Raw genomic sequence first — 26,605 nt, forward strand, 5'->3', positions numbered from 1 at the left:
CATACATCTTGGCCTTGGCAGGGGTTGAGCCAAAAGACAACATAGTGTTTTTTTCTGGTTAACATATTGGGGACCATGAAAGGAACAGGATTTCTCAAACCTGGTGCCCCACCAGACATTGCTGGACTAAAACAACCACCATCTCTGGCCTCTGGCCATTCTTGCTGGGACAGCTATGTATTTGAGTTCAACATCACCTTGAGCAGCTTTTCTCAACCTTGGATCCCCAGATGTTGTTGGACTACAACTCCCATCATTCCAAGCTAGCATGACCAGTTGTCGGGGGGTTGGGAGTTGTAGTCCAACAACACCTGGTGCCCCAACTGATCTAGAGAGAACCAAGTTGGAGAATGCTACATGATGCAAGACTACAGTATGTCATTCTACTCAGAAAGACCATGGGATGCTATTGAAGGTCTTATTTCAGGGCACACATTTTCAAGGGGAGGCAAAGCAAAGATGTTTAATGGAGACAGCAATGTTACAGTCATATTTCTCCTCAACACCCACCCACAAATGGCTGCCTGCCTTGCTTCCAATTCCAAGCGTAAATCCCAGAGAAGAGTTACCTGGAAGAGAAGGTCTGAGTTGGTTCAAGACAATGGCGCATTATCAACACCATCACACCCGGAAGTTGTATTGACAGCAGATTTTATGCCATCATTATTTCTGCCACCACTTGCTCCAGAGATGTGACACAAAAGACGTGAAGGTGTGTGCCATGTCCAGAGATCACTTTCCCAAACATGTGATCCTTCACAAAACACAGGAATTCTGTGTTCCTAAAAGCCAACCTTAAAGTAGCATTTGTCCTGGTCATGCATACCTTTCTCTCTCCGCCCTCCATTCTTACCTCAAGGAACAATGCTAGCAATTTAACATAAATGAGGAGAGAACAAATGTTACGTGTATTGCCCAGGGACTCTTGGGCTTAGGTCACAATCATATTTTTAAAAAAGCCACGTTACATCAACTGTGTGGTATCCATTTGATGGCTGGAAGCAAACAGGTAAAATGGAGTCATTTAACAAAAAAGAGGAGTCAACATCCTGTGCCACTTTAAAGACTCCTGCCCACCAGAAACAAGGTTTGAGAAAGGATAGGCGGCTCCACTAAGAAGTTCACAAACCCCATGGAGATTCCTCTATGCATGGCAGAGGTGGGAGGTCACACAAATGTCAACGAAATGGGGAAGGACAACCTCGTGGAGAGCCAACGAATCAGTTCACTTTCAGCATTCAGTCCCAAGCAGTGATGAGGCATGTCCCACATACGCCACATGCCTAACCATAGACACACAAGAAAGAAAACATTCTGGGAGAAGTTGCCGGGGGTGGGGTGGGGGAATCAGGAGTTTTCCAAAGAGCAGCAACATCAGGTCTTTTTACTAGCTCAAGTCACATAAGTCACAGACCCCGTGTCATGGCCTCTCTCTATTACAGCCATTTCTCTCTCTGCACATGGAAGAAATAAAGTATTGAATACCAGGAAGTCCGTTTCTCTGCCTGGTGTCATGTATTTTGCACCTCCAGAGTCACATGAATTAAGCTCTCTCTAGCCACTTGGTTGTGACCATGGCTTTAGATGCAGAGGCTGGGCTCATCAGCTGTCCTGTGGGCTGAAAGAGACACCAGAGAGGCCACAACTATGGGCCAATAGCTAGCAGCAGAGCAGGCAAGCCAAGCTTCAGAGACACAGATCACCGCATTAAACTTAATTCCATAATCCCTGCCCTAGTTTTACATTTTATTGAGTTTTTAAACATTCTCTCTGTAAAATGCATTCATGTAGGCAATGCCTCCCGCCATCCAGGCCATGCAGCAGCGCTGGAGGAGGGGATGGCTACCAGTTTTACACTGCTCACAGACAACGTGGAAAAGGAACCCCTGTACAGACTAGATTCTGCTGGGAGGCAAAACTCAACAGGCCGTGTTACCATGCTGCTCAATAGTGGAACGGGGCAAAAGGGGGGAAGAAATAGTAGCAGCAGTTTAACAAAGCCACTCTTGCCCCTGCTGACATGTCCTACTCTGTGCATAGTGTGAAACAGTGCAGTCGTTCATCAGAGTTCAAACTGAGCAAACTAGATTTCCCTTCAAACAAAGAAACAAAAACAAAAAAACCCCAAAATCATGGGAAGGAGAGGCAGTTCAGCTTTAGCTGGTCCGGCAGTGGACTTGCCCCTCGGAGCTGTCTTCATCATCTGAGCCTCCAGTCCCACCACTAGTCAGTCCTGTGATCCGGTAGCCCATGTTAAACAGCATCACCTCCAGTGGGTCAGCGTTCATCCGCCTCTGGTTGGCTTGGGAAGCGCCTTCCATGTCTTCCACCACTCGCCCATTCAGTGCCTCGCTCTGCAAAACAAGAGGAAGGGCAACAGGCAACGTTAGCTGCTCGTGCTGGGCAAACCAAAGTGGGTGGGGAGGTGCTTTTGGTTTTCCAAGCTTAGCCCATGGGAGACACATTGCTCTGAACATCATCATCATCATCATCATCATCATTTATTACTTATACCCCACCCATCTGGCCAGGTCTCCCCAGCCACTCTGGGCGGCTCCCAACAGAATATTAAAAAAAAGATAAAACATCAAACATTAAAAACCTCCCTAAACAAGGCTGCCATCAGATGTCTTCTAAAAGTCATATAGTTGTTGATTTCCTTGACATCTGATGGGAGGGCGTTCCACAAGGCGGGCGCCACTACCGAGAAGGCCCTCTGCCTGGTTCCCTGTAACCTCGCTTCTCACAGTGAGGGAGCCACCAGAAGGCCCTTGGTGCTGGACCTCAGTGTCCGGGCTGAACAATGGGGGTGGAGACGCTCCTTCATGTATACTGGGCTGAGGCCTTTTAGGGCTTTAAAGGTCAGCACATGCAAGTAGCATTCAGCAACCAGGGCTAGAGGTTGCCTGTAGAAAGCAGATCCATGCATTTGTCTAATCCTTTGTCTGATCATACCTCTGGTCTGGGATTCCACAGCCGTACGACTGGATCGATGCCACTGGTGGCCAGGAAGCAGTAACTCGGGTGGGGCTGGAGACAGTTGACAATGGACTCGTCGCCTTGCAACACCCGCACCAGGTTTGTTGTTTCTTTTTCCCAGATGAAGAAGGAGCCGTCGTCAGAGCCGCTGACAATGTACTGTGCATTGCTGGGAGGGGGGCAGGGATTGTTGGAGAGAGTGAGTAGAAGAATTGAAGCAAGAGTTAGGTTTGATCATTGTAAAATGTGGACCAAACAAAATTTCCCTCAATCCCTAATTCAGCAGGCAGTACAGATGGAAGGGCAACACATAAACAGCAGAAACTCCACTCCTGACCTTGAGAGAAGTTGACATACCTGCCAAAAAAGTTGGCCTCTTTGATGTCTGTGGTGGTGTTGCAGTGGCCGCAGTATCTGAACTTGTAGTCATAGCTGCGCTCCCTCAGCACCATCTCATCGTCCGAAATGGAATCTTTTCGGCCCGTTGCTCGCAGCCAGATAGGGCCGCTCCCTTTCTTGTCTTCCGCTAAAGAAAGTCAAACACCATGTTACTTGTTTCTAGCACTTGGGAGAGCACAAGAAAGCCTTGCTGCTTCTCAGTCTACCCTACTTCACAGCGATAAATAACATCCTCTACCTAGGAAGAGTTGGACACGACTAAATGACTAAACAACAACAACCACCTAGGAATTTTAAAGCTGGAAGGGACCTCAGAAATTATTGGGTCCTGGGGGTGGGGAACCTCAGGCCCGAGGTTTGATAATTTAAGAAAAGGAATCTAAGCCTTCACCAATGCTCAGGGCAGGATGGCAATACGCTGGCACAACAGTTCTCACCATTATCACTTTTTGAGAAAAGGGCTGCATTGATGTCCCGGTCCAGTGCATCACAAGCACTGCTATGTGCTTGCTCAGGGAACTTTCCTTTGAAATCATCCAGACACTCCAGTGCTTCTGCCACATACTTCAGCTCAAAGAGACAGCGAGCTAGGCGGAAGTGAGCCTTCAAGTGGCATGGATTTAGGGAGATGGCCTTTAAGCAGTCTCTCAATGCATCGTAGTGATCCCCATCCCTGTAAAGGTGACAAAAATCCTAATTATTCAGTGGGAAAGTATTTCCCCTCTTGCTTCCAAAACTCTTTTACCCCCATCTAGTTCAGTATTCGGGATGCGGGTGGCGCTGTGGGTTAAACCACAGAGCCTAGGACTTGCTGATCGAAAGTTCGGCGGTTCGAATCCCCGCGGTGGGGTGAGCTCCCATCGTTCGGTCCCAGCTCCTGCCCACCTAGCAGTTCGAAAGCACCCCTAAGTGCAAGTAGATAAATAGGGACCGCTTTCTAGCGGGAAGGTAAACGGCGTTTCCGTGTACGGCGCTGGTGCTGGCTCACTAGATGCAGCTTCGTCATGCTGGCCACGTGACCCGGAAGTGTCTTCGGACAGCACCGGCTCCCAGCCTCTTGAGCGAGATGAGCGCACAACCCCAGAGTCGGTCACGACTGGCCCTGATGGGCAGGGGTACCTTTACCTTTACCTAGTTCAGTATTCTCTGAAATGTCTGATAGCATCTCTCCAGGGTTTCAGACCTGGTCTTTCCTAGTCCTACCTGGAATGCCTGGGATTGGACCTGGAACTTTTTACATCCAAACCATGCACTCTACCACGGAGCTATGAATGAGCCCACATTTCCCTCAAAACAGAAGCACCTCTGCTTTCCTTCCACAACAGCAAAAGCCAGACTATACTTGGTCCTGATTTACGGGCATTATTGCTTGCAGAATTTTCCCAGGAGGGAAAGACAAGATAGATTCTTTCTGTTAGGAGAGAAGAAGCAGAGGAAGGCATAAACTATCTGAGAGGGGGCTCATGTGTCTCCTCTGGCAAGAGCATTCTCCCCTCACCTTGTGCCCTCAAAATGATGTTGGACTACAGTTCCCTGGGTCATGCTGGCTGGTGCTGATGGGAGCTTGAGTCCAACAATGTCTGGGCATCACCAGGTTGAGGAAGGCTAGTCTAAAAAAGAGACAGCCCATGAGAGAGTCTGCAGGCCAGTGGCTTTAGCAGTTGGACTGTCAGCCACCTATGGAGGAAGTAATATCCACATACTCTTAAGATCAATGAAAGGGCAGAGGAACTCCCACAATGCTATCCTAAGATGGCAAGACAGACTTGCCATCATTAAGGAAAGTGGCCTCATTTGCTTACCATTTGCGCTTCATGTAGGCAGCAGCTCTGTTTCCGTACAGCATGGCATTGCTGGAGGCTTTCTGGACAGCTTTGCTATAAAGCTGGATGGCTTGAGTCCATTGCTGACAAGCAAAAGCCTCGTTGGCTTGCAGCTTTATTTTCTCTAGATAGGGAGGCAGCTCCACCTGTGGACTTCAGAAGGGAGGGGAGGAGAGGAGAGCTGGAATATGTCAAAATAGATCCTGGCCATGGAACCCCTCCTCTCCCTCAACCTCCCTTTGATTTATTAAATTTATATTCTGCTTTTATAAAACTAAATACACTTTTATTTCAATCAGTTCTCCCAGCTGGATAAACAAGTTTCTGCCACGGAAGTCTATTCTGTATTTTTTTAAAAAAAATTACATTCTGCTGATTCTCGTGCAGTTGTTAAGTGGTTTTTGTTGGCTTTATTATGCTTTGTGCATCACCTTGAGATATACGTGGAAGATAATAGCATTAATGGCAACAACAGCAACAACTCCCAGCAGCCCCAACCAGTACAGCTGTGTTGGATAAGGCTGTAGTCTAAAACATCTGGAGGGCACCAGGTTGGTGAAGACTTGGCACAGTTTCCAGTCAAGTTGACTCTCACTCTCAGTCTCTTCAAGTAAATTCCCAGAACTTTTTGGACACAGTTTAGATCAAAAATACAAAACCATTTAAGACAAGGATGTCACCTTACCTTATGTGTGCTCGCCCCTCAGACAGCCTGAAGCCGTTGCTGTGGAGATGGATGCCATTTGACACGCCATTGGTTGATGTTTTCCCATTCTGCACCTCTTGGGTGTTGGAAAGACAAGCAAGGTGTAAGTTGCAGATAATGTACAGGCATCTTGCCATTCAGTTTCATGGACTCATCGATCCTCAAGGAGGCCAAGGGTAAAACAAAGCACATATGTTGAAAGCACCACCACCCCCTGCATCCCAGAAATAAACAATCGTAACTCGCATAGAACTTGTAGCCATTCATCAAGGAGCAAGATTTCAATCTGCTCTTCCCTGGCTCACTGCTCATTGTCTAAGCCTGGCGCCCCCACCTCCAAAGACTGCCCATACCAATTACACAAGGCACGTAGCTTGGGTCAAATAAGGCCACAACTTTTATTGATTACAGATGAAGGGTTTGGCAAGGCATTAGGAAGCCATTTTGACCTGCTTGCTGAGGTATACCGTTTGGGGTCAACTCAAGGCAAGGGGGCCTAATGACACACATCAAGTAGGCACTCCCTCCTGGCGTGGGGTTGCCAGCTTGAGAAGTGCTATGGTGTTTGCCCCTGCCTGGACTTCTGGACAGAAGCAGCTCCTCCTGGATCTCTGAAAACTCTTGGTCACTAGCCTGTGCCAGGCGTCTCAAAAGTCAACATCAACCAGGAATGCAGATATGGGCAGACAGCGCCCTCCAGAGGCACATTTACTTAAACTTAACAAAAAAACAACTAAATGACAAAGTTTTGTTCATATTTAACTATCACGGCTTTTCCCAAGCAACCCTGGGAATCGTAAGTCAGAGAGAGCACAACAATTTTGTTAAGATCCCTATCCCTCACCCCCTGGTGTGCACACACACAAAACTACAGTTCCTGGGAAAGGGAGATTGGCCATTGAACCTGCTTATGTTTGTAGTGTCCTGACATGCTAGCATTGCACTACCAACTCCATGCTGTACTATTCCAAATGGGAGAGAAACCCTGAACACACAGAGAACTGCACTATGAGTGGTAAGTGAAGTCAGCGATGTTGCTTCCATTTGCAGTGGTACAAGGAAAGAGGAAGCCTGGTGGTGCTGTTTCTTTAGTTTTGTTGATTGTTCAAAGCCACTAAGTCCTGCCTCATACACTTCCCTCAGCCCTATTCCCTTTAAGCAAATAAGTGTCTATCCATTATAAACATCTGGTTTTATTGCTCTGCAAAGAGGGATGCACTGGGGAGTTACAACTCAATATAAAAAGTCCCATTTTCTGCTTTGCAACATGCTCTGACATTCCAGTATGTTTATTTCTTAAACAAAGCCACAGCATGTCATAAGTTACCTACCTTGGCAACTTGTTTGGTAAAGATCACCACTTCCAATGTGACAGCTATAAAGCAGCAGCGAGTTTTGCATATTTTACTTGCATGTTATTAGCAAAACCCACATACCAATGGCATGAATGTGACCAAAGTCAAAATGGGAATCTAATACTTATTCACCAAAAAACAATGGGACAGAATAGCAAGGAGAGGGTCACCGCATTATCTATGGAATACTGCAAAGCCCATTAAGTAATTAAAGACTGGAATCTCCCCGGTTTGTTCAAAGACACTTAAATTACACTAATTGGGAATAAAAAGCTGTAAAATTTGCTGTAACTGGGTTGCAAGTCCTCCACACAACCACCATTCCAAGGACAACACCGGTTTTGAAATCTATGTCAACCTCCAAGAGTGCTAGAAACAGGCAAAAAGCTGGAGTGGCCACAAAGAAATGCCTTAGGAGCTGAATACAAATACAGGCGCTTTCTTCAATTCAAGATAAGTGTAGTTCGCTCACCTCCTGAAGAGTGGCATTTCTTTGGCAGGAGAAAAGTGTATGGCCGCTGCTTGTAAGTCAGATCAAATAAGTAAACCTAGAAATCAAGTGGAGGACAGTAAGTTTGCAGGCTATACAAGCCAAGTTATGTTGAAGAAATGAAAGTATTTGTTTTCTGCCAGTTAACATGAACATGCACGTGTCTAGTAGAGAGCAACTATGTCCTCTACTGGGTAATGTAAAACATGACTTCAGAACCCAAAAGGCGCCTCCCCACCCTCAAAAGATGGTCACTGGGAACTGAATGCCTAGTGATGTCTTAAGAAAGAATCGTGGATTTCAGAGTTATATAAAGGTAAAGGTACCCCTGCCCGTACGGGCCAGTCTTGACAGACTCTGGGGTTGTGCGCCCATCTCACTTAAGAGGCCAGGGGCCAGCGCTGTCCGGAGACACTTCCGGGTCATTTGGCCAGCGTGACATCGCTGCTCTGGCGAGCCAGAGCCGCACACGGAAACGCCGTTTACCTTCCCGCTGGTAAGCGGTCCCTATTTATCTACTTGCACCCGGAGGTGCTTTCGAACTGCTAGGTTGGCAGGCGCTGGGACCGAGCAGCGGGAGCGCACCCCGCCGCAGGGATTCGAACCGCCGACCTTTCGATCGGCAAGTCCTAGGCGCTGAGGCTTTAACCCACAGCACCACCTGCGTCCCCAGAGTTATATACATACACATAAAACAACAAAACTATATCAGTTTATGGAAATTTTAAATCAAGCCACCTCTTTGACTTAGGAAACTGATTTGTCAGGTGAGAACAAAAGCAACCACGGAAAAACTTCCTGCATTTGGAAAAGGATTTCTTCATATGTTCCTAGGACTACATGCAGAAGCCTAGGAATGGTCCCAGAATTATCAGAATTACCAAAATGTGTCCCATGTCTTGGAGTGTGCACACAAACAGCATGAAGGAGTTTATTAATTTAGAGTAGGGAAGGATATCATGGAGAATTTTATGTGGTTTCATACACAACAGCAAAATTCCTATTTTGAAAACCATGAGTATGATTTTTTTAAATATAATAATACACACTGAAAAGTCAGCTTAAGTCTACAGGGTGCAGTGAAACTACCAAAAGGAAGCACCTATGGACAGAGACCATGTCACTTTCATGTTCTGTACACCAAGTCACACTTTCCTAGTACCAAAGAAAGTGTTCCTTTGCTTCCCAAACCAGATAGTGCTGGGAAGGATAAGGTGTTTGTTCATTGCCAGCGTTTCCAGGGCACCTATGATTTTCAGAGACAATTAAGGCAGGGATAGGGAACTCTGTGCCCTTCAGATGTTGCTGGACTCCAACCCCAGCTAACATAGCCAATAGTCAGGATTGGTGAGACTTCTAGCCCAGCAACATCTGGAGGGCAACCCAAGGGATTCATGACCTTCATGGAAAGTCCCCACAGCCGTTATCTTCAGGAAACTCAGCCCAAAGAGATTGGAGGGATGAGAAACTACTATCAAACATATGCAGTACTAGCTGCCCATAACGAGCACTGTGCAAATCATTTAATGACTGCCAAGCGATCGTCCACATGTATGAAACCACTACCATTGAAGAGCTACCTGGCCCCGCAGTGAATGCAATGCTTTTCAGTGAAAGCAATTCATATATTTAGCTTCAAGTCTATAATTAAATAGGCCCTTCCAGAGATTTATGTGGCAGCAAACCTAGATTTGGAGAAAGGAGAAGGGATGACACTTCCAGGTGCAGGGAAGTATGGTTTGATCCCAACATGTTTCACGTCTTCTTCATGGGAGCTCTTAGGCATAACCAGCACCAGTAATTCCACATAAGAGAACTATGTTTCACATTTGGTTTGATTAGACTCTTTGCTTTCTCTATTTTGCAATATTTTCTGCACTATGGATGGGCCAAAGGCCACTCACTCCTTGTGGTGCTGTCCTTGACCCCTTTGAGTTTTATCTAGGAAATCTTTTGAATGACTTTCCAGCCCTGTGAGGGTTGCTCAAAGAAATAAAATTGGGAAATGGTAACAACAACCCCCCAAACAACCCAGTACCAAAACACCTGCCCATCAATTTCTAATGGGTAAGTCATCTGTGATCCTTCTTACCTGCTCCCCTCCCATGTTGACCAAGAGTTCTGTACCATCAGGACTGAAGGTGACATATGTAGCTACCAAAACTCTCAGCCGGTTATTGTAGTCTGGCAATTTCACTGGAAGATGCCCTGAAGAACGAGAAGAAACTCAAGCATAGCTCACCTCTACAACTTCACAGAATGGAAATGACCTCAGCCCACTATTACAAACTTTCAAAAGATGCTTTACCGTAAAAGCATCTCATATTTGTGCTGGCCTTTGTAGCACCCGTCAGTTGTGATATGAAGGAGTTCTCAACTCATACTAAGCTATCTAACAGTCAAGGAAATCCATGTTTGAGCCATCCACTCCCAGTCCAAGTAACTTAAAAGCACCTGCACCTCCTTAATGAGACAGTAAAACCACCATCTTTTGGAACACAAGCAGACCCCAGATTAGTCACAATACACAAAACTGTCTTACCTGCTACATAGTACTGTGCTGCACCATCTGGAAGGGGTTTCTGCCGGTCACAAAATGTATGGACTCCAGCTGTGGGATTCTGTTTCATTGTTTTTCTAGCCAGAAGGGAGGAAGAGTTTAATTTTGATGGTGCTGGTTTTGAGGGCAAGAAAAGTACCAAAGCTGTTAAATTAAAAAGGCGAAACACAAAGAAACTACCAGGGAGTAGAGTGGGGGAGGATACTGGGACAGTTTTTGAGTTCTATATGCTTAAAGGGATGGCAGAAGAGGACTGATGGAACAGGAGGCTGCTGAATTTGGGAGGCATTATCACTTGGTGTAAATTAGGAAGTCAGATTGCATCTTACCACAAGGAATAATCCTTCATGTGTAGTGCAACAGACAATGTTAAAGTTTGACTATTTTAAAAAAGTTTTATTTACAGATTCCTGCTGTTATAAACATGGCAATTTACCAAGTTAACATCAGCAAAACAAAGAAAAATCATTGTCCCAAAGAGTTCACAATTTAGATTTCAACTATGGGAACAATTCAAAAGAGTGGAGGGAAGAAGAAGAAGGAAAAAAAGGCAAGCAAATGTAGCTAACACAAAATAAAATGCCATAGATTTACTTCAATCAGGAACGGGACTTAATAGCTTCCACTACATACAAGCCAGTGCTCTCCTGCAATTTTTTGGTATGATGTCATACTACTGATAGCTTTGGCATTCAGGCGTAGAATTTTCAATTACAGCAAAAGTAAAGATCAAGATGTACCCCTTTATCTCACTCTATAAAGCTGGTCTCCGCCCCCTCCCCCCAGTTTTTCTATTCATGTACATACGTGAATATATTCATCACTTTTACTGTCCACATCATACTGTACAAGAATCAAGCTCTCTGAAACGAAACTGTGTGCTACGTCATTCCACCTTTTAAAAGCTGCTACGGGTCCCTCTCTTTTGTTGCAATAAACTAACCTGAAAACTTTTTGAGAGTCTACTTCTCTGCAACAGCCACATATATCCGCTCGCAGCTGAACAATTTCCAAGGTTTGGCCAACAGAAATGGCTCATGTGACCCCGGATGCACCATCATGTTCAAAGTGCATCATGTCCACCTTTATGGTGAGGCAGTCAAGCACTCCATCTCATGGCAGAGTACACTCTATGGCTAAGCTTAAAATAAATGTTGGCCTGTAGTCCACAGCAATATGACTGATGGTCTGGTGCTACAAAATCAGCACAGCTAACGCTAAGGAACCTGTAGTGTATTCTGAGTTTGCAGCCCCCTCTACAGTTCATGTGAATTGGTGCAAGTCTCTCTTCTTGTTTTTACATTACTTTCCCTTCTGCCTGAAGACTTAAACCCCACCAAGCTCCAAGAATTAGTTACCGTTACCTGTGATTGTGGATCATGCGTATATCATAGATCCGTACGAAAGGCCCGCTGGCTCCCACTGCCAGGTAGTTATTGTCCTGGGGGTTGACAGTGAGACACTTTGCCTCCACAAGCTGTCCACAGTATTCCGTCAGGTCAATCAGGACCTCTGAGTGTTTGCTGTTCTCTCTCAGGTCATACTGTCTAAAAAATGAACAAATTAAAGAGTGTTAACAGGTACATGCAGAACAGAAGAAGCTACTGATAGGCATCACACACTGAGCCACCAAGGAAAGTGGGGAATTAAGGCGCCAATGCTTTGTTGGTCTACTTCTTCCTACTTAGGTTTTGCTTAGGTGGGTTCTCTTTGATGAAGACTAATTGGCAGAACACACATTTTGCATGCAAAAAGTTCACAGGTGCAATTTCTGGCATTTCCAGTAAAGGTTTAGAGTAGCAGGGCAATGTGAAGTCTCTGCCAAAAACTATGTAGAGCTGCTGCCAGACGTAGCAGAGAGTACAGGGCTGAATGGGCCAATGATCAATACAGTATAAGGCAGAATTGCACCTAATACTGAATTTGGCTTCAAACAGTTCTGGCTTTCACACCACACCACACCACACCAGCCTGGGAACTGCAGTACTGTAATATCCAACAGAGTTCTTAGCATCCTCACAAAATTCACTGCCCTTAGTAGAAAGAGCTGTTGCTCTTCGGATAAGAAAGCACTTGTACCTAATCAGCCCATCCTCAGCTGCACTCCAGAAGGTGTTGGGCCACATGGGAGCTGTGGCAATACGCTTGACTCTGTTTTTGTGATCCCCAAACATATGGATGGTTTCTTTAACCGTCAAGTCGTGGACATGCACCTTGGAATCGGCAGCCCCAGTGATAAGTATCCGATCCTCTGCATGTGGTAAGAACTGTGGAGAAACAAAGCAAGATTTTCAAAGCATGGATCTTCCAACACAACCAAAACACTTTCCCCTCACAACAAACAGGCATCCTATTGCCTGCTTAGGATAGTGCTGCTGAGCAGCCCCATTTGATTGGCTTTGGGTTGTATCCAATGTAGCACTAAACGAAAATCACTTAGTGGTCTGCTTGTTCCGCTGGCAAAGTGTTTTGCACCAGGGGAATGTTGTTGCACAAGATAATGCACAAGCAGGTTGCTGGTAACCTTGTGCAGTTTATTGTACAACAATCTGTTGTGCAATGAATTTCTGCTGCCAGCGCAAAAGAACTTACACTTATAGACAAAGAACACTGGATACATCCCATAACTGATAAGTGCCCATCTCCAGTGAAATTTCTAGTATTTCCTAAGAGTGCTTTTAGGACAAATACAAGAGGAAAAAACCCAAGCCCTGCATGCAAATGTTTACAGGGCACATAAAGTACATACCGTACATGTACACTCATGTGTGTAGCTGGGAGGGGGTGCAGGGAGAAATAAGCACATTAGGCTGTGTGTGTGTGTGTGTGTGTGTGTGTGTTGGTGCATATGCTCACGTCAAGTTCAATGTGCAAATGGCCAGGAAGGCAGGTACACCATGGTGATAGGACTGGTATAATCTCAAATCTCAACCCCTCACAATTCAGGGCCAATTGGGGAGGCAGGGAAAGCAGGAGGGCCATTTGGCCCCAGGCCTCAAGCTAAAGGTGGATAAGTCTGTCAATGGTTGCTAGAAGAGATGGAGGCTACACTCTGCCTCCACAGTCTGAGGCAGCAATGCTTCTGAATAGCAGCTGCTGGAATTTGGGGGGGGGGGTGCTCTTGTGCTCAGATCCCACAGGCATCTGGGTGAAAGCTCTGAGAATCAGATGCTGGATAAGATGAGCCATTGGCCTGATCCAGCAAGCTTTTCTTATGTTCTTAACATCCAGAGGACCACAGCTTCCCCAGTCCAGCCTTAGAGATACACCCTGATCCAGCAAGGAAGAACCACATATCTGTATGTATTGAGCTGCTACAATGCTAATTTGGCACCCACTATATATTTGAGAAATGCGTATGAGTAAGTACATCACTATGCAGGACCCACTAGTTGCATACAATAAGGAGTGCCTTGATGTGGACTGGAACCACCACATATATTTTCCTCTTTTTGCAAATTGTTTTCAGGGGTCTTGTGGTGGTGTTTGTTTTTTTTCAAAAAACAATCAAGCAGTATATAAATTTTATGAAATAAATAAATGATTGTTACTTTTGGTCAAACTGTGGGTTATTTTGTCTGCCCTACTGAGTGATAATTTTATAATAATTTTATAAGTGGCCTTATGCTCAAATATAAAAGAACAGAAATGGAAGACTGAGAGATAAAAATGGTGACAAAGGAAATCCACCTATTCAGACAGCACAGTGCATGACATCCTGCTTTATGCTGAACTGGAGCATCCCAGAGATGTGTGATAAGTATGCACAATACATTACCCAATTCACTCATTCACCCAGAGATTTGTAGCTACCACACATCATTCAGCATAAACAGGAACACATCACAACTTGGGGCTTGTGCTTGCCTCTACCATTATCTGTGTGGAGCTGGTGTCTGTACATTCATTCTGATGTCAGCAAGGGAGTCACACAACTGCAAGCTTCACTTTTCAATCTGTGCAGCCGCCTTTTCCCTCTTTAGCCTCAGCTGAATGTGGACTGGATGAACCAGTCACATGAGTCTGTCACCATAAACACAGCAGCTAGTGCGCATGCAATGAGCTACGAGAGAAAACCCATGCAGGCCATAATAGGCATGCCAGAGGTTTGTGCTGATGACAGCTATTTCACACCACTGGTATATTGACTGGGGAATGAGAAAATAACAACACTGACCATTCAAAAACAGTCCCAAGTCCGGGCCATGTAAAAATAGTTGAAGCAGAGACAGCCCTACCATGAGGATTTGGGGTGCCATTAATGGCAGGAGAGTGGAATACAGATTATTTGACCCACAGGGCACAACCAACTGGGAGGTTCTCTTGGACAAGTGCTATTGAAATGGGCAACAGTTGTGGAACAGCACCATCAGTCAGGCATCATTTGAATTATTCGCCTCAAAATGCCTGGGGCTGTCCCTGGGTCTGAGACACTGCACAATAGATTTGTCACAGCAGTGTCCAGTCTGCTTCCTAATGCTGAAGATTTAAAAGTTCTCCTCTGTTTCAAATATTCAGACTGGGAGTGCTGTTGCTTGTGTAGCTAGACAAGTACATGAGGTTTTGAGCCTTGCTTGCTGGGGCTGATGGGAGCTGCAGTTTAGCAACATCTGGATGGCTGAAGACTCCCCATTGAAGGCTTAGAGGAGTCACAAGGTTTGCAGAAGAGCAAAAACTAAAAACAACAACAACAAAACCCTTAAAGGGAGGCAGGGCAACCCTAAAATTGGCCTACTGAGGAATAAATGTAGGCAGGAAACGTTGCATAAATGTTGAGTGCAGGGGACAATAGAATGGAATGGCTGGAATCCTGAACAGCAACACTCCTCACTGTGACATGTTGTTGCATGACCCATTCATAAATGCATACTGCTTAAAGAGACCATTTCCCCTCTGCTCACCCTTTCACCGCTTTGCCCAAAACCCACTCACCTTGACTGAGAATATGTTTGCTGTATGCCCTGTATGCATGGAGAGGAGCTTCTTATGGTGCAGCGGGTCCCACACTATCGTGTGCTGGTCATCAGAGCCAGAGGCCAGCAAACTGAGAAGTCAAAGGAGACAAAGCGTTATGAGCTTTGCTGCCCATGAAAACAACTCTGATCTTCCATATTGTTCCACATTCATTTGCAGGAAGACCTCAGGTGCAAGTGCAACCTGGGACACTCTAGAATCTATGTAGGTTTGTGGAGTACAGCAAGGAATTAGAAGGAGAAGCAAATGACTCCACTATCAGCATGATAATTGACAGAAACAGGAGAAGATAATGGCAAATCATCAGCTGACAATTTGTGGAAAGTGCCCCATACCTCCAACTAATGCCTTTTGATTTAAACTGTTCCCTTGGCCTGATAAGCTTTCCATAGACATTTAATGGAGTTGTCTATTCTTCCCTACTGTACTTTCCCCACAATACAAGGACTTGACTTACAGGTAAGAAAGTACTTCCAGCATCTTATGTCAAACATGGTCCACAGGTTCTATTCCAGCAAGTCTCCAGGTTGTACTGTGCAGCCTGCCTTTATATGGCTTACAGTATGTTATGGTTAACATAACTCCCATCTCCCAGAATTTAATCCAGGCATGAAGATGTTGTTGGACTGCCATTCCCACCCTCCTCAACCTTTGGCCATCCTGACTGGGGCTGATAGGAGTTGGGAATGTATGTTGCTTATTTCATCTTATTTTTTTATATCATAAATTTTATACACAGCTTGATTGTAAAAAAAAATTCTGAAAGTAGTTCTGGAGATCTACAGATTCCCCACTCCCAATTTAATCCTTTCTGAAAGTCACGACATTGTATTGCATGAAATAAAATAGTAAAATTTGTCTTGCTGGATTAAGCCAAGGTCTCATCCAGTTCAGCATTTAATTTCAAATAGCAGCCAACCAGATGTCTTCAGAAGCTCACAAGCAGGGCACAAAGGAAATGGCTTCTCAATTTGACAGCTGCTAGCCACAGCATGAATGTGCTTGATCTGCACTTTAAAAACGAATGAAAAATTGCTGCTGGAAGTGGGAAGACAATAGCAAAGGCACCATTTGGCTAAGCAAGAGAGCAAAATGGAAAGCAGCCCCATTGTAAACTCAGTTGCTCGTCACATTTTACAGAGTTCCCTTCACTGGATACATGCTACAGTCATCCTTTAAATGTTAAGACATACTTACTTTCCCTTTTCATTCCATTCAAGGCAGTTGACACAGCCAGTATGACCCTGGAAGAGTTATACAAGGTGATCCAAAGAGTTATAAAAAATTGAGATTTTACAGGATTCCAAGACGGGGATAAAATAAAATATCACATTATTCAGACATGTCCAATTCCACTTGTAGTTTTAAGTTCTCAGACCCTCTTTTGGATGTATAGTGTGAGTTGTCCCTTGTCACTCCCTTTACTACTCATAATGTGCTTGCTTGAACATACTTCATGAAAACAATCTTCCCACACCACGACTAACAAGAGTAAGTTTCAGGAAATGCAAAGCAGCCCCCACTAACTCCAGAAGATCTTTCTCAGAACCTCTGGCACCCTCCAGATCTTGTTGGACTATAACTCCCAAGAGAGGAGAGAGAAAGGAATCCTCAAGCCCCATTTCACTAACCCTTTATCGTTGGCCATGCTAGCTGGGGCTGGTGGTGAGTTAGAGTCCAACAATAACTGGAGGTTGGAGAAGACTGCTCTAGTCTAGAGCAACTGAGACTCAATGCTAGAGGTGACAACAGACAGCCCATGTGTCAGCACAACCACTGCTGAATCCTTATAAAATGAAGGAGAATGTAAAGAACATTTGGCCAGCTGTCATGGATGCTTTAGCTGAGATTCCTGCATTGCAGGGGGTTGGACTAAATGACCCTTGGAGTCCCTTCCAACTCTACAGTTCTATGATTCTATGATTTCCGATAGAAATGAAATGGTGCCAAACTCCCCTTGTCCTATGAAAGGCCTTCTTCCCAACGGAGCCCCACCAGAAGAAAGGCAGCTAGGAAGGAGGTTTCAGACAGGGAAGTGTACTGGGCAGAGGGTAGGCTCAACAACACCCTCTGACTTGTCTCAATGCCCTTTAAAAATCATATCTGTCAGGGGCTCAGGAGCAGAGGCACAGGGAAGAGAGGAGATGGAGAGCGAAGGGGAAGAATCCGAGGGGAGCGTAGGAGAAGAGGACAGTGGACCGAGGGATTCCATGAGCCTCTCCAGCGAATCGGAAGATTCACAGAAGGGGGCGCCAGTGGCCAGGGGTAGGGGGTTCCCAAGGGGAACGCCCCAGGAGCAAGGGGGCAGCAGGGATTCCCAGAGCAGTAGTTGGAAATCAGGACCAGTTTCCCCACCAGAGCAGAGCAGAGTGGGGGGGGAAGAGTCCCAAGTATCGGGGCCAGTGCATTCCCCACCAGGGAGAGAAGATGAGGCAGGGCTGACCACGCCTCCATCAGAAAGTCGGACAACGGAGAGGAGGTCAGATCCGGCCAGTATCCCGGAAGAGGGAAGCAGTGACCGAAGTAGTGTAACGGTTAGGAGAAAGGTCACTGGGTTGGCGCGAGAGGCAAGTTCAAATGTACAGGAGCGCGGGACAGCAGAGAATGAGGATTGGGAACCGGGTCCTAAAGCCCGCAGGAGGCAGGGGGAGGAGCTAAGCGACTCAGCGTCGGAAGAGTCCAGAAAGGGCAATGCCCCAGCGGGCAGGAGGACCCAGAAGAGGAGAGAGCAGCGGAAAAGGTGGAGCAGGGCTAGGATCTTAAACTGGTGTCAGAGGGGAGGAGACTCAGACAGGACTTCGCCGATCTAGGGTTTAAGATGTAGGGCTGCGCGCTGCGGCTTTGAAATGGAAATTGAACTTCAATAAAGACTTTTGTACATTACGACAGCCTAGCGTTGGTCCTCTGTGAGCTGGGATCTAGAGGCAGCTCTGACAATATCCACCTCTGATATTTTAGGGATTCAACATGACTGAAATTGGGTTGTGATGCAGATACATCAAGTTCCGACAAGTTATCTGGCACCAACCAATGTGGGGCAGCTACTGAATTGCCACCTCCTGCCAAGGAACTTGCTGTCTGCAAAGGCCCGTGCTCCTGTTTAAAAAGCCTTAGTTCAGTAAAATAAGGAGGATAAGAGACAAGGTGGCCATGTGGTCTTTTTACCTTAAAAAAATAGCCATGAATCATGGACATTTGAGGTAAGTAGGTTCATGTTGTCACTTTCTAATGAACTGAGCCTTACAGCTAGGTAACCTCACATAGGATTAGACTGCTTGGCTGATACTCACAGGATACTGACGCTTTAGATCTAGCTGAGATTTGCATATCACAAACACATAAGTAGGTGCTCAATTCTTTTAGGCAAAGACCTAGCTCTTGGAAGGGGGAAATCCAAGTAGACCAAGGATGGAGGAGGACCAAGGTTAGGAGAAAGGTCACTGGGTTGGCGCGAGAGGCAAGTTCAAATGTACAGGAGCGCGGGACAGCAGAGAAGAGTGCTCTCCAAGCACTCTTGGGCTCCAGCTCCCATCATCCCAACCAGCAAGAGCAACGGTCAGGGATGGCAGCAGCTGGAGTCCAACAAAACCTGGAGGACAACAGATTCCCCATCCCTGAAAGAGATTAAAAACGGTGGCACTTGAAGGTGGTTCTTTGCCAACACAAATCCATGTGGTTCTTTGCCAACACAAAATGTTAAATAAATGCAAAACGTGTCAGAAGAGGCACACCAATCCTTGAGGGTGAAACTGGATTTTCGTTAGCATTCAGCAGCTGTCATTGTAAGGGGAGGAGCTGTACTTCAGTTCCTCCAGCACGTGCAACTTACCTGCAGCTCTGCCTCCAAGCCCAGGCGCTGGATGAAGGGGTCAGTGACATGATAGTGTCGTTCAAAGCTGAGGGCACCCTTCTCCTATAAAGAGCAAATGGATATCATGCCTTACTATGTCAGGAATCAATATGTGAGCTCTTAAATCTAACTCTATACCGTTCCAAGACAAGGCACAGCATTACAATAATCCATGGAGGCCCTTTTCCAAGTGCCCCCACAATCCAGGGTATGGAGGGTAGCTGTGAAGGAGAGGAGTTTTTCAAATGCAGCAGCTAAGCTGCGGAATGATGGAAAGCCCCTTGCTTCTTCTACTTGCTGTTGCTTTGAGATCTTCTGAGGAGGTTCTTCTCCTTGTTTCACAACTGGGGGAAGCTCCATATTTAACAATGTGAGATGCATGGGTGGCCATGACACTGATGGGATTCTGGCACATAGTGAAGACTTCTTTGTTCTCCGCAAGCTTTCAGAGTCCATGTTTAGTTTAATTTCAAGTGTCTTCCCCACCCAGCAGCTTCTAGTCTGTTTGCATTTAATATTGCTTGTTATCATTTTTAATTGCACTTTGACTGCTTTCGTAAGTCCTACAGATATAAGAGGTTTGAGTTTGTCTGTCTTGCAACCAATCAGTATATAAATTTTAATAAATAAATATTTGTTTTGATGTAAGCCACCTTGCGCATATTTGACAAAAAGCAACATACAATAATGCAAAATAAATTAGATAAATGAGCCTTCTGTGGTGGTGCCCTAATTGCAGAATGCCCTCTTCTCACAAGTACAGCTGTCATCATTCTGATGTCAAGTTATTTTCCCAAGACATTTTAAGTGAATGGTTGTTTTTGGTTGCCTTTGTCTGTTTCAAATTGTGTTTTATTGTTGTGCATCTGGTTGTTTTATTTATGTTTTGTATTCCACCTGCTTATCTGTGCAGATGACAGTTGGGCTATGAAGTAGAATACATATATACCTGTTCATTGCCTTCTCCAAGTGGGCTAGCAGAAATGAGAGTGATAAGACAGAGCACAAAGACACACTCTCTCTGGGCAGTTGTGCCAACTGTGTCCAGAGGGTGAGGGCAAGTGACTGGGCAGTGGCAGCGCAGAGGTGCTACAGCCACTCAGCAAGGAAAGCCTTCAGAGGGAATTTTGCCCATCTTCTACCCTCCTCAAAAGAACCTAGAGCCAGCATCACTGACAGCCAAACCATGGTTTGGCCATGACATCTGATCTGAGCTTAAAACATTAAAAGTATGTTTTCTGAGACCACACCAAACTACCCCAACTGCCTTTCAAGTTCATTATCTTCCTCCCTCCCTTTAGCACAAGAGGTACCTTGAGCTGCCTGTGGATGAGGTCTCTAGTAATGTTTGCTTTTGCCATCTTCTCACAATAGGGCTGACGAAAGCAAGCTAGTGGAGGTGTTGCTGTGCATCCGAGCATTCCAGTAGAGTTCGTGTCCATACAGAAGGCATTGAAATTACCTGTGGTCAAATAAGGGGGGTGGGGAAGAGAAGATTTTTTATTATTTATACAGAAAGTCATGATATGATGGCTACGGTCCTCTCCTGCTTTGACTCACCACCCTCAGCAGATGGCATTTGGAAGACGACCCTGAACCTGAAAATTCCATTTAGCTATTAGGGCTAGTAGTCATTGATAACATGACCTCCATATTGCTGCCTTTCCTAACCCCATTTTAAAGCCATCTAAACACACGGCTATCACAACACCTTGTGGCTCAGGTCCTACACCACCTTCTCCCATTCAAGCAAGGTCATTAGTTCCCACCATCTCTCCCCTTAGCCTTACCACTATGATCTCCCCTCTCCCCCATCAGCCGCCTGAATCCATCACTCACATTTGGAGATAAGAAGAGCCCTGCTGGATCCAACCAAAGGCCATCTAGTTCAAGCAACCTGCTCCCCCACAGTGACCAACCAGGTGCCTCAGGAAGCTAGTGAAGCAGGGCAGGAAGGCAACATCCCCTTTCTGCTCTTGCTCCCCAGCAACCTGCATCCACTGGCATGCCACCTATGAACCTTGAGGTTTACGATAGTTGTGACAGCTGAGGTAGTCCAGGCAATTGAAACTTCAAGACTGGATTACTGCAATGAACTCTATGTGAGGCTTCCCTTGTGGTTGGTCCACCAAGTGGGATCCTGTTAGCATTTTACACCTCTGCTCAAAGATCTGCACCGGCTACCAATTTGCTACTGCACCCAGTTCAAGGTTTTACTATTAGTATATAAGGCCCATAACAGCTTGAGACCAGTTGACTTGAGGGATTGCCCTGCCCCATATGTGTCACTTCTATCTGTATAAATTTCACAAGTGCTATATAACATTTGCTCCACATCCATGAGTCGATCTTTCAGCATGACAGCACCTACGCTTTGGAACACCCTGACTATTAATAATATACAGGCACCTTAATCATGCTGTTCTAGATACCGACCAATTTTTTTTTTGTGTGTGTGTTTTTAAGTACAGAAAACCTATCTGGACATAGGTCAGGTGCATAAAATGGTTTTTGAAATCCTGCTGGTTTTATCTGTATATTACTGATAATTACTTTAGTATTTTGTGTGGAAGGCTTGGAGATTTTTGAATTAACCATCTCAGGCCCTATGATTGGCAGGGGAGGCCCTGTTGGTGGTGTCACTACTGCATGCTACCTGCGTGGCATAAAACCATTTATGGGAGGTCTGGTGAGGTCTGCCTCCCTCACTGCTTAGTTTCAGGAGGAAATTTAAAAGCATTCCTGTTTATTCAGGCATTTGATAGTTCAAAGAAACCCTTCCTGGCAACCTTGAAATTATTAGCCTAGAGGATAAGGATTGTTTTAAACTGTTTCTAGATGTTTACATTGGTACCTCGGGTTAAGAACTTAATTAGTTCTGGAGGTCTGTTCTTAACCTGAAACTGTTCTTAACCTGAAGCACCACTTTAGCTAATGGGGCCTCCCGCTGCCGCCACGATTTCTGTTCTCATCCCGAAGCAAAGATCTTAACCCGAGGTACTATTTCTGGGTTAGCAGAGTCTGTAACCTGAAGCATCTGTAACCTGAAGTGTCTGTAACCTGAGGTACCACTATAATTGTTTATAAATGTTTGATTGATTTTAGATCTTTTTACATGTTTAAATGTTCATTTTTAATTGTATTGCTTTATCACTGATGTGTTTGCTGTCCTGGGTTCCTTTGGGAAGAGCTGGATATAAATTTAATAAAGATAAAATTTCTAATTTCTAAATAAATTTTGTTCCCCCTCCCCACTAACTTTATATATATCCCTGCATATTAGTCATCACTTATCTTGACCAGCTAGCTACATACTTGCTGTGAATTGTGATCCTCACTCAATTCCACTACCTAATCTGTTAGCGTGAGGCAAAACTGTAGGAAGGAATGTGAGCAATGCAACCGACCACTGAAGCAAGGAAAAACAGCCTATATCAAGATAGACTTTTCCTCATTTTTAAAAAAGTGCACTTGAGCTTTGGCTGTGCCATGCATCATGCATGCAAACAAACAAACAAGCTGCAGTGCTCACAGTGGCGTAGCGTGGGGGGTGCAGGGGGGGCCCGGCCGCACCGGGCACAACATCTGGGGGTTAGGGAAATCCACGGGTTAGGGGGCGCAAATCCATGGGTTAGGGGGCGCAAATTACTTGCCTTGCCCCGGGTGCTGATAACCCACGCTACGCCACTGAGTGCTCACTCAAGATAACTGATCATGCACAGAAACCCCAAGGGGCTTGTTTAATGGTAGAAAGGGATGAAGAAGCTAGGACACCATCTCTCCACAGAGGAACAGTTGAAGACTTGGATGCCTCTTCAGGATGGGATTCAGCCAGCATTGCAATCCGTGCTCAATGGAGTCCAGCCTCAGAGAAACACATGGCAGGCTTGGTGACAGGGGACAGAACTTGACAGCCATTCTGTCCCATACTGATATAATTATGTCTGGCTGTCAGCCTCTGCAGCAAGAAACTATGCTAACCACTCAAAAGAAGCCTAATAGCCCAAAGGAGCTCTCACTTTTGAAAGGGAGAAGAAAGATAGTTGGCCAAGACACAGTGCTCCAATTACATGAGAAGGGGAAGTAAAGGGTCAACTCACCCACCCACTTTTGGAGGCTTTCTTCTCAATCCATGCAGATGTGTTTCCTGAAACAGACTGAGCATGTGGCATGGGAAACTGGGAAACTGGGAAACTGGATGCCTGACTAGGACTGCTACACTGCCACATTAAAATGCTGCCTGTCCCTTTAAAAGGCTACAATCCTACACATACTGACTTGGGAGCACATCTCACTGAACAGAGCAGAATTTACCGGTACGCCTGAATAGCCTGCATGGAATCAAGCTGCAAGTAGGACAGAATGCAATTGCTGTGTCTACAGTCCTGTTCCTCCACTTATACTGTCACTAATCCTCCTCAATTGTCTGCAGTGTGGTGATAACTGCTTATAGGCCCACTCTTCACATCAATTTGGTTGGTTGTCACAAGATACAGAGACTTTTCAGTAGTGGCCCTGTAACTGGGGAATTCCTTCCAATGGATGTATGATTGGCTTCTTCTCTGGCTGTTTTTAAATTACTCTTAAGGCCTTGTGAATTGGCAGCCTTGTTTAGTTAAAAATAGATAGAAATTATCAATTTAACTGGCACTATTTTCTTTATGTAACATGTTAGATGGCTACCCTTTATGTTTTAAATCACTGTTATGCTTCTAGACATGAACTACCTTTGAAGAGTTTTTGACCCCAAAAGATGGAATAAACATACTCCAAATAGTAAAATAAATCTGTCAATCATACCACCAAGCCACCTACGATTGGCAACTATACTTGTGCTGTAGTGAGCTCTATGGATCTTCTAATGTAACTTATCACAGCCATGCTGAAGATCTGCATTCACAGCAAAATGATGCCTATAAGCACTTTTCCATCTTCATATTCAGTCATGCGATTCATCCACCAGTAGTTGAACACATTCCCATATAGGCTGTCAGCCAGTATTAAGCCAAATGATGTTTCAAAACTTCCTTTAGCACAGGTTGGCCATTAAGCCTCACACTTGCTAGATATACTCATTTAACACATAAAACATTTAATCTAGATTGGCTTTACAGGTTAATGTTTGCGCTTGTTCTACCTCTTTTCTGATGCTGTCAGAGGCACATGTGTGACATGATTTCATACCTTTTGCCATTACAATAAAAAGCAAGCACAGGTTTAATTCCCCCCATGAGGTCTACATGGAAGCATGTCAATAAAAAGAAATACTGCACTCTGCTTTGTACAAATGCCCACACTCACAGCAGAAAGCAGGGCACAGAGATTTTCAAAAGCCCAGAATTACATGAGCGAAATAAACCTACTTTGGATACCAATTGACAACAAAAACCAACCTAGTTTAAAATTGTGCACTAAAATGGTAGTTAAGGAGCATGCTTTAGGAAGGGGATGTAGGGTGCAAGATATCATTGGCTAGGCAGCAGGGAAATGGGCATCAAGGAAAGGTATTTGGGAAGTCAGAAGTTAGCAGTTAGCACACATTTCCTCCACGGCTAAGAAAATGCAAGGAGGCCCTCAGTACAACAGTCACTTCTACCTCACTTCCCCATGCATAAAAAACTGGGATGGGAACAACCAAGGGTTCACAACTGTTGGGGTTACAACTATGAATAATATTAAAACTACTGTAGAATTTAAGAAATTACTTATCAAATTTAGGAAGGACAATTTTCTGACAGAAGAGGCAAGACAGGAAAGAAACAGTAGCAAGGCAGTAAACATAAGATACAAAGACAGGCAATACTAGCAATGAGAGGACGGCTGGTGTTTGTGTGTCTGTGTCCACATAGAGCACACCGATTGCTCTTTTTCCAAACCTCCTTCCTGCTCACAATCACAATGCTGAACACATACAAATATTGCCAGACCTTTATCACTTTTACAGCTGGCACAGTATTAAAATAATGTGTTCCAAGGACAGCAAGAGAAATAACTATTCTATGGTCAAGGTAGGGACAGTTGTTCTATGCTAACCGATCTGAGATGTTTGCCTCAACACATTACCTATTAAAGTCTTGCAATACCTCATAGTGTGGCAGAAGCTTTAATGGACTTATTAATTCTGCTAACAAACTGGGCCTTACTCTATTAAAATTTGGGTGATAGCTCCCTGGCAGAGCGCACCCTTTCCTGCAGAACCCCCAGCATCTCCAGGTAGGCTTGGAAGAAAGCCCTAACTGAAATCCTGGCAAGCTTCTGCTGATAAGGGGTAGACACTGAGACAGATAGATCATTAGACTGATTCAGTATAATGCAGCTTCCTATGTTCCTTGAAGGTCCTCAGCTCACAATATGCAGCATCTCCACAGAGGGCCAGGAAAGACCCATTCGAAACCCTGGAGAGCCACTGCCAGTCAGCATAGATAATACTGAGCTAGACGGACTCTGCATGAAGGCAACTTCCTACCTTCCTTAAAAGCTTCCGCCACAGTGAATCTGCTGGGGCCACAAAGCACACCATCTCTTTACGAAGGGGAAGAGGGAGTTCGTTGCTGTGTGAAAGACTAACCCTGGAATTTGCTAGGAAGAGAGAGACAGAGAGAAACCTCAAGGAGGTGGGGGGAAAGAAACCTGGAATGAGCTGTGCACCAACTTCTCTTGAACACAGTGGGAGGTTGCAAAAGCAGCCAGAGGAGCTACATGCTTATTCGAAACCCAAAATGCTGCGGTCCATTTTGTGCCCCTGTAAATTCACGTGGGGAGGGGGGAGGAAACGTGGGGGGGGGGTTGTTGAAACAGACTATGGGGCAATAGGTTATTACGGAATCAAGGAAGTGCAGGGGGGCGGATCGTGTGTCACTTGGAGGGGGAAATCTACCTTTGGAGGGAAAAAAGTGGGGAGGGGGGAGCCGATATCTCTCACGGGGAGGGAAGGAAGGAGGGTCACGGGAGTTACCTGTCAGGCCTCCTCAGGGCAGGCTCAGCAGCCGCAGCAGCCAGTGGACGAAGCCCCTGAACTTCCATGCAGGGGGGCGGCCCGAAGCCCGAGCCAGGGCAGGGGCCCCTCCGGGAGGTGAGTGGCTGGGTGGCAGCCTGAGCCGCTCGCCAGACTTCGCAGCCCCGGCCTGGCTGGGACCCGAGCCCTCCGCGGCCCCCTCCTCTGTTTATCCCCTCCAGCTGTCTGGGGCTCCAGCTAACGCCACCTCCTTCTCCCACCGCCCCCCTCCCCTTTCTCCGACTCGGACCGCACAGCGCCTGCGCGACGCTAACTGCGCCACCAACCCCTATCCCCGCGCCGGCCCCTCCGCGGCGCGAGCGGCGTAAGGGCGCTTCGGGAATAGCGCGTCCTCCCTTGACGTTAAACGTCCAATTGGCCGTGCTGAGAGTGACGGCCGGAATGGCCAAAGGGGAGGCCGCTGACTGGTTGGAGGCTCGGGCCAATCTGCGCACTTAGAGTAACGTAAAGGGGA

General features: G+C 45.8%; 1 protein-coding gene across 1 annotated transcript; it reads right to left on the minus strand.

Annotated features, from left to right (window-relative positions):
* Positions 1-435: 435 nt before the first annotated feature.
* WDTC1 (WD and tetratricopeptide repeats 1) lies at positions 436-26,352 on the minus strand. Its single transcript, XM_079986024.1, has 16 exons — positions 26,092-26,352; positions 20,450-20,598; positions 19,116-19,199; positions 16,484-16,530; positions 15,245-15,356; positions 12,392-12,579; positions 11,677-11,859; positions 10,295-10,389; positions 9,845-9,960; positions 7,735-7,810; positions 5,887-5,983; positions 5,181-5,354; positions 3,816-4,051; positions 3,337-3,505; positions 2,956-3,148; positions 436-2,354 (listed from the first exon to the last, which is right to left on the minus strand). The coding sequence occupies exons 2-16, from the start codon at positions 20,576-20,578 to the stop codon at positions 2,157-2,159; spliced, it is 2,097 nt and encodes a 698-aa protein (XP_079842150.1). The 5' UTR covers positions 20,579-20,598; positions 26,092-26,352; the 3' UTR covers positions 436-2,156.
* Positions 26,353-26,605: the final 253 nt, after the last annotated feature.

Source organism: Podarcis cretensis (assembly GCF_951804945.1).
Source record: "Podarcis cretensis genome assembly, chromosome: 8".
NCBI lineage: Eukaryota > Metazoa > Chordata > Lepidosauria > Squamata > Lacertidae > Podarcis > Podarcis cretensis.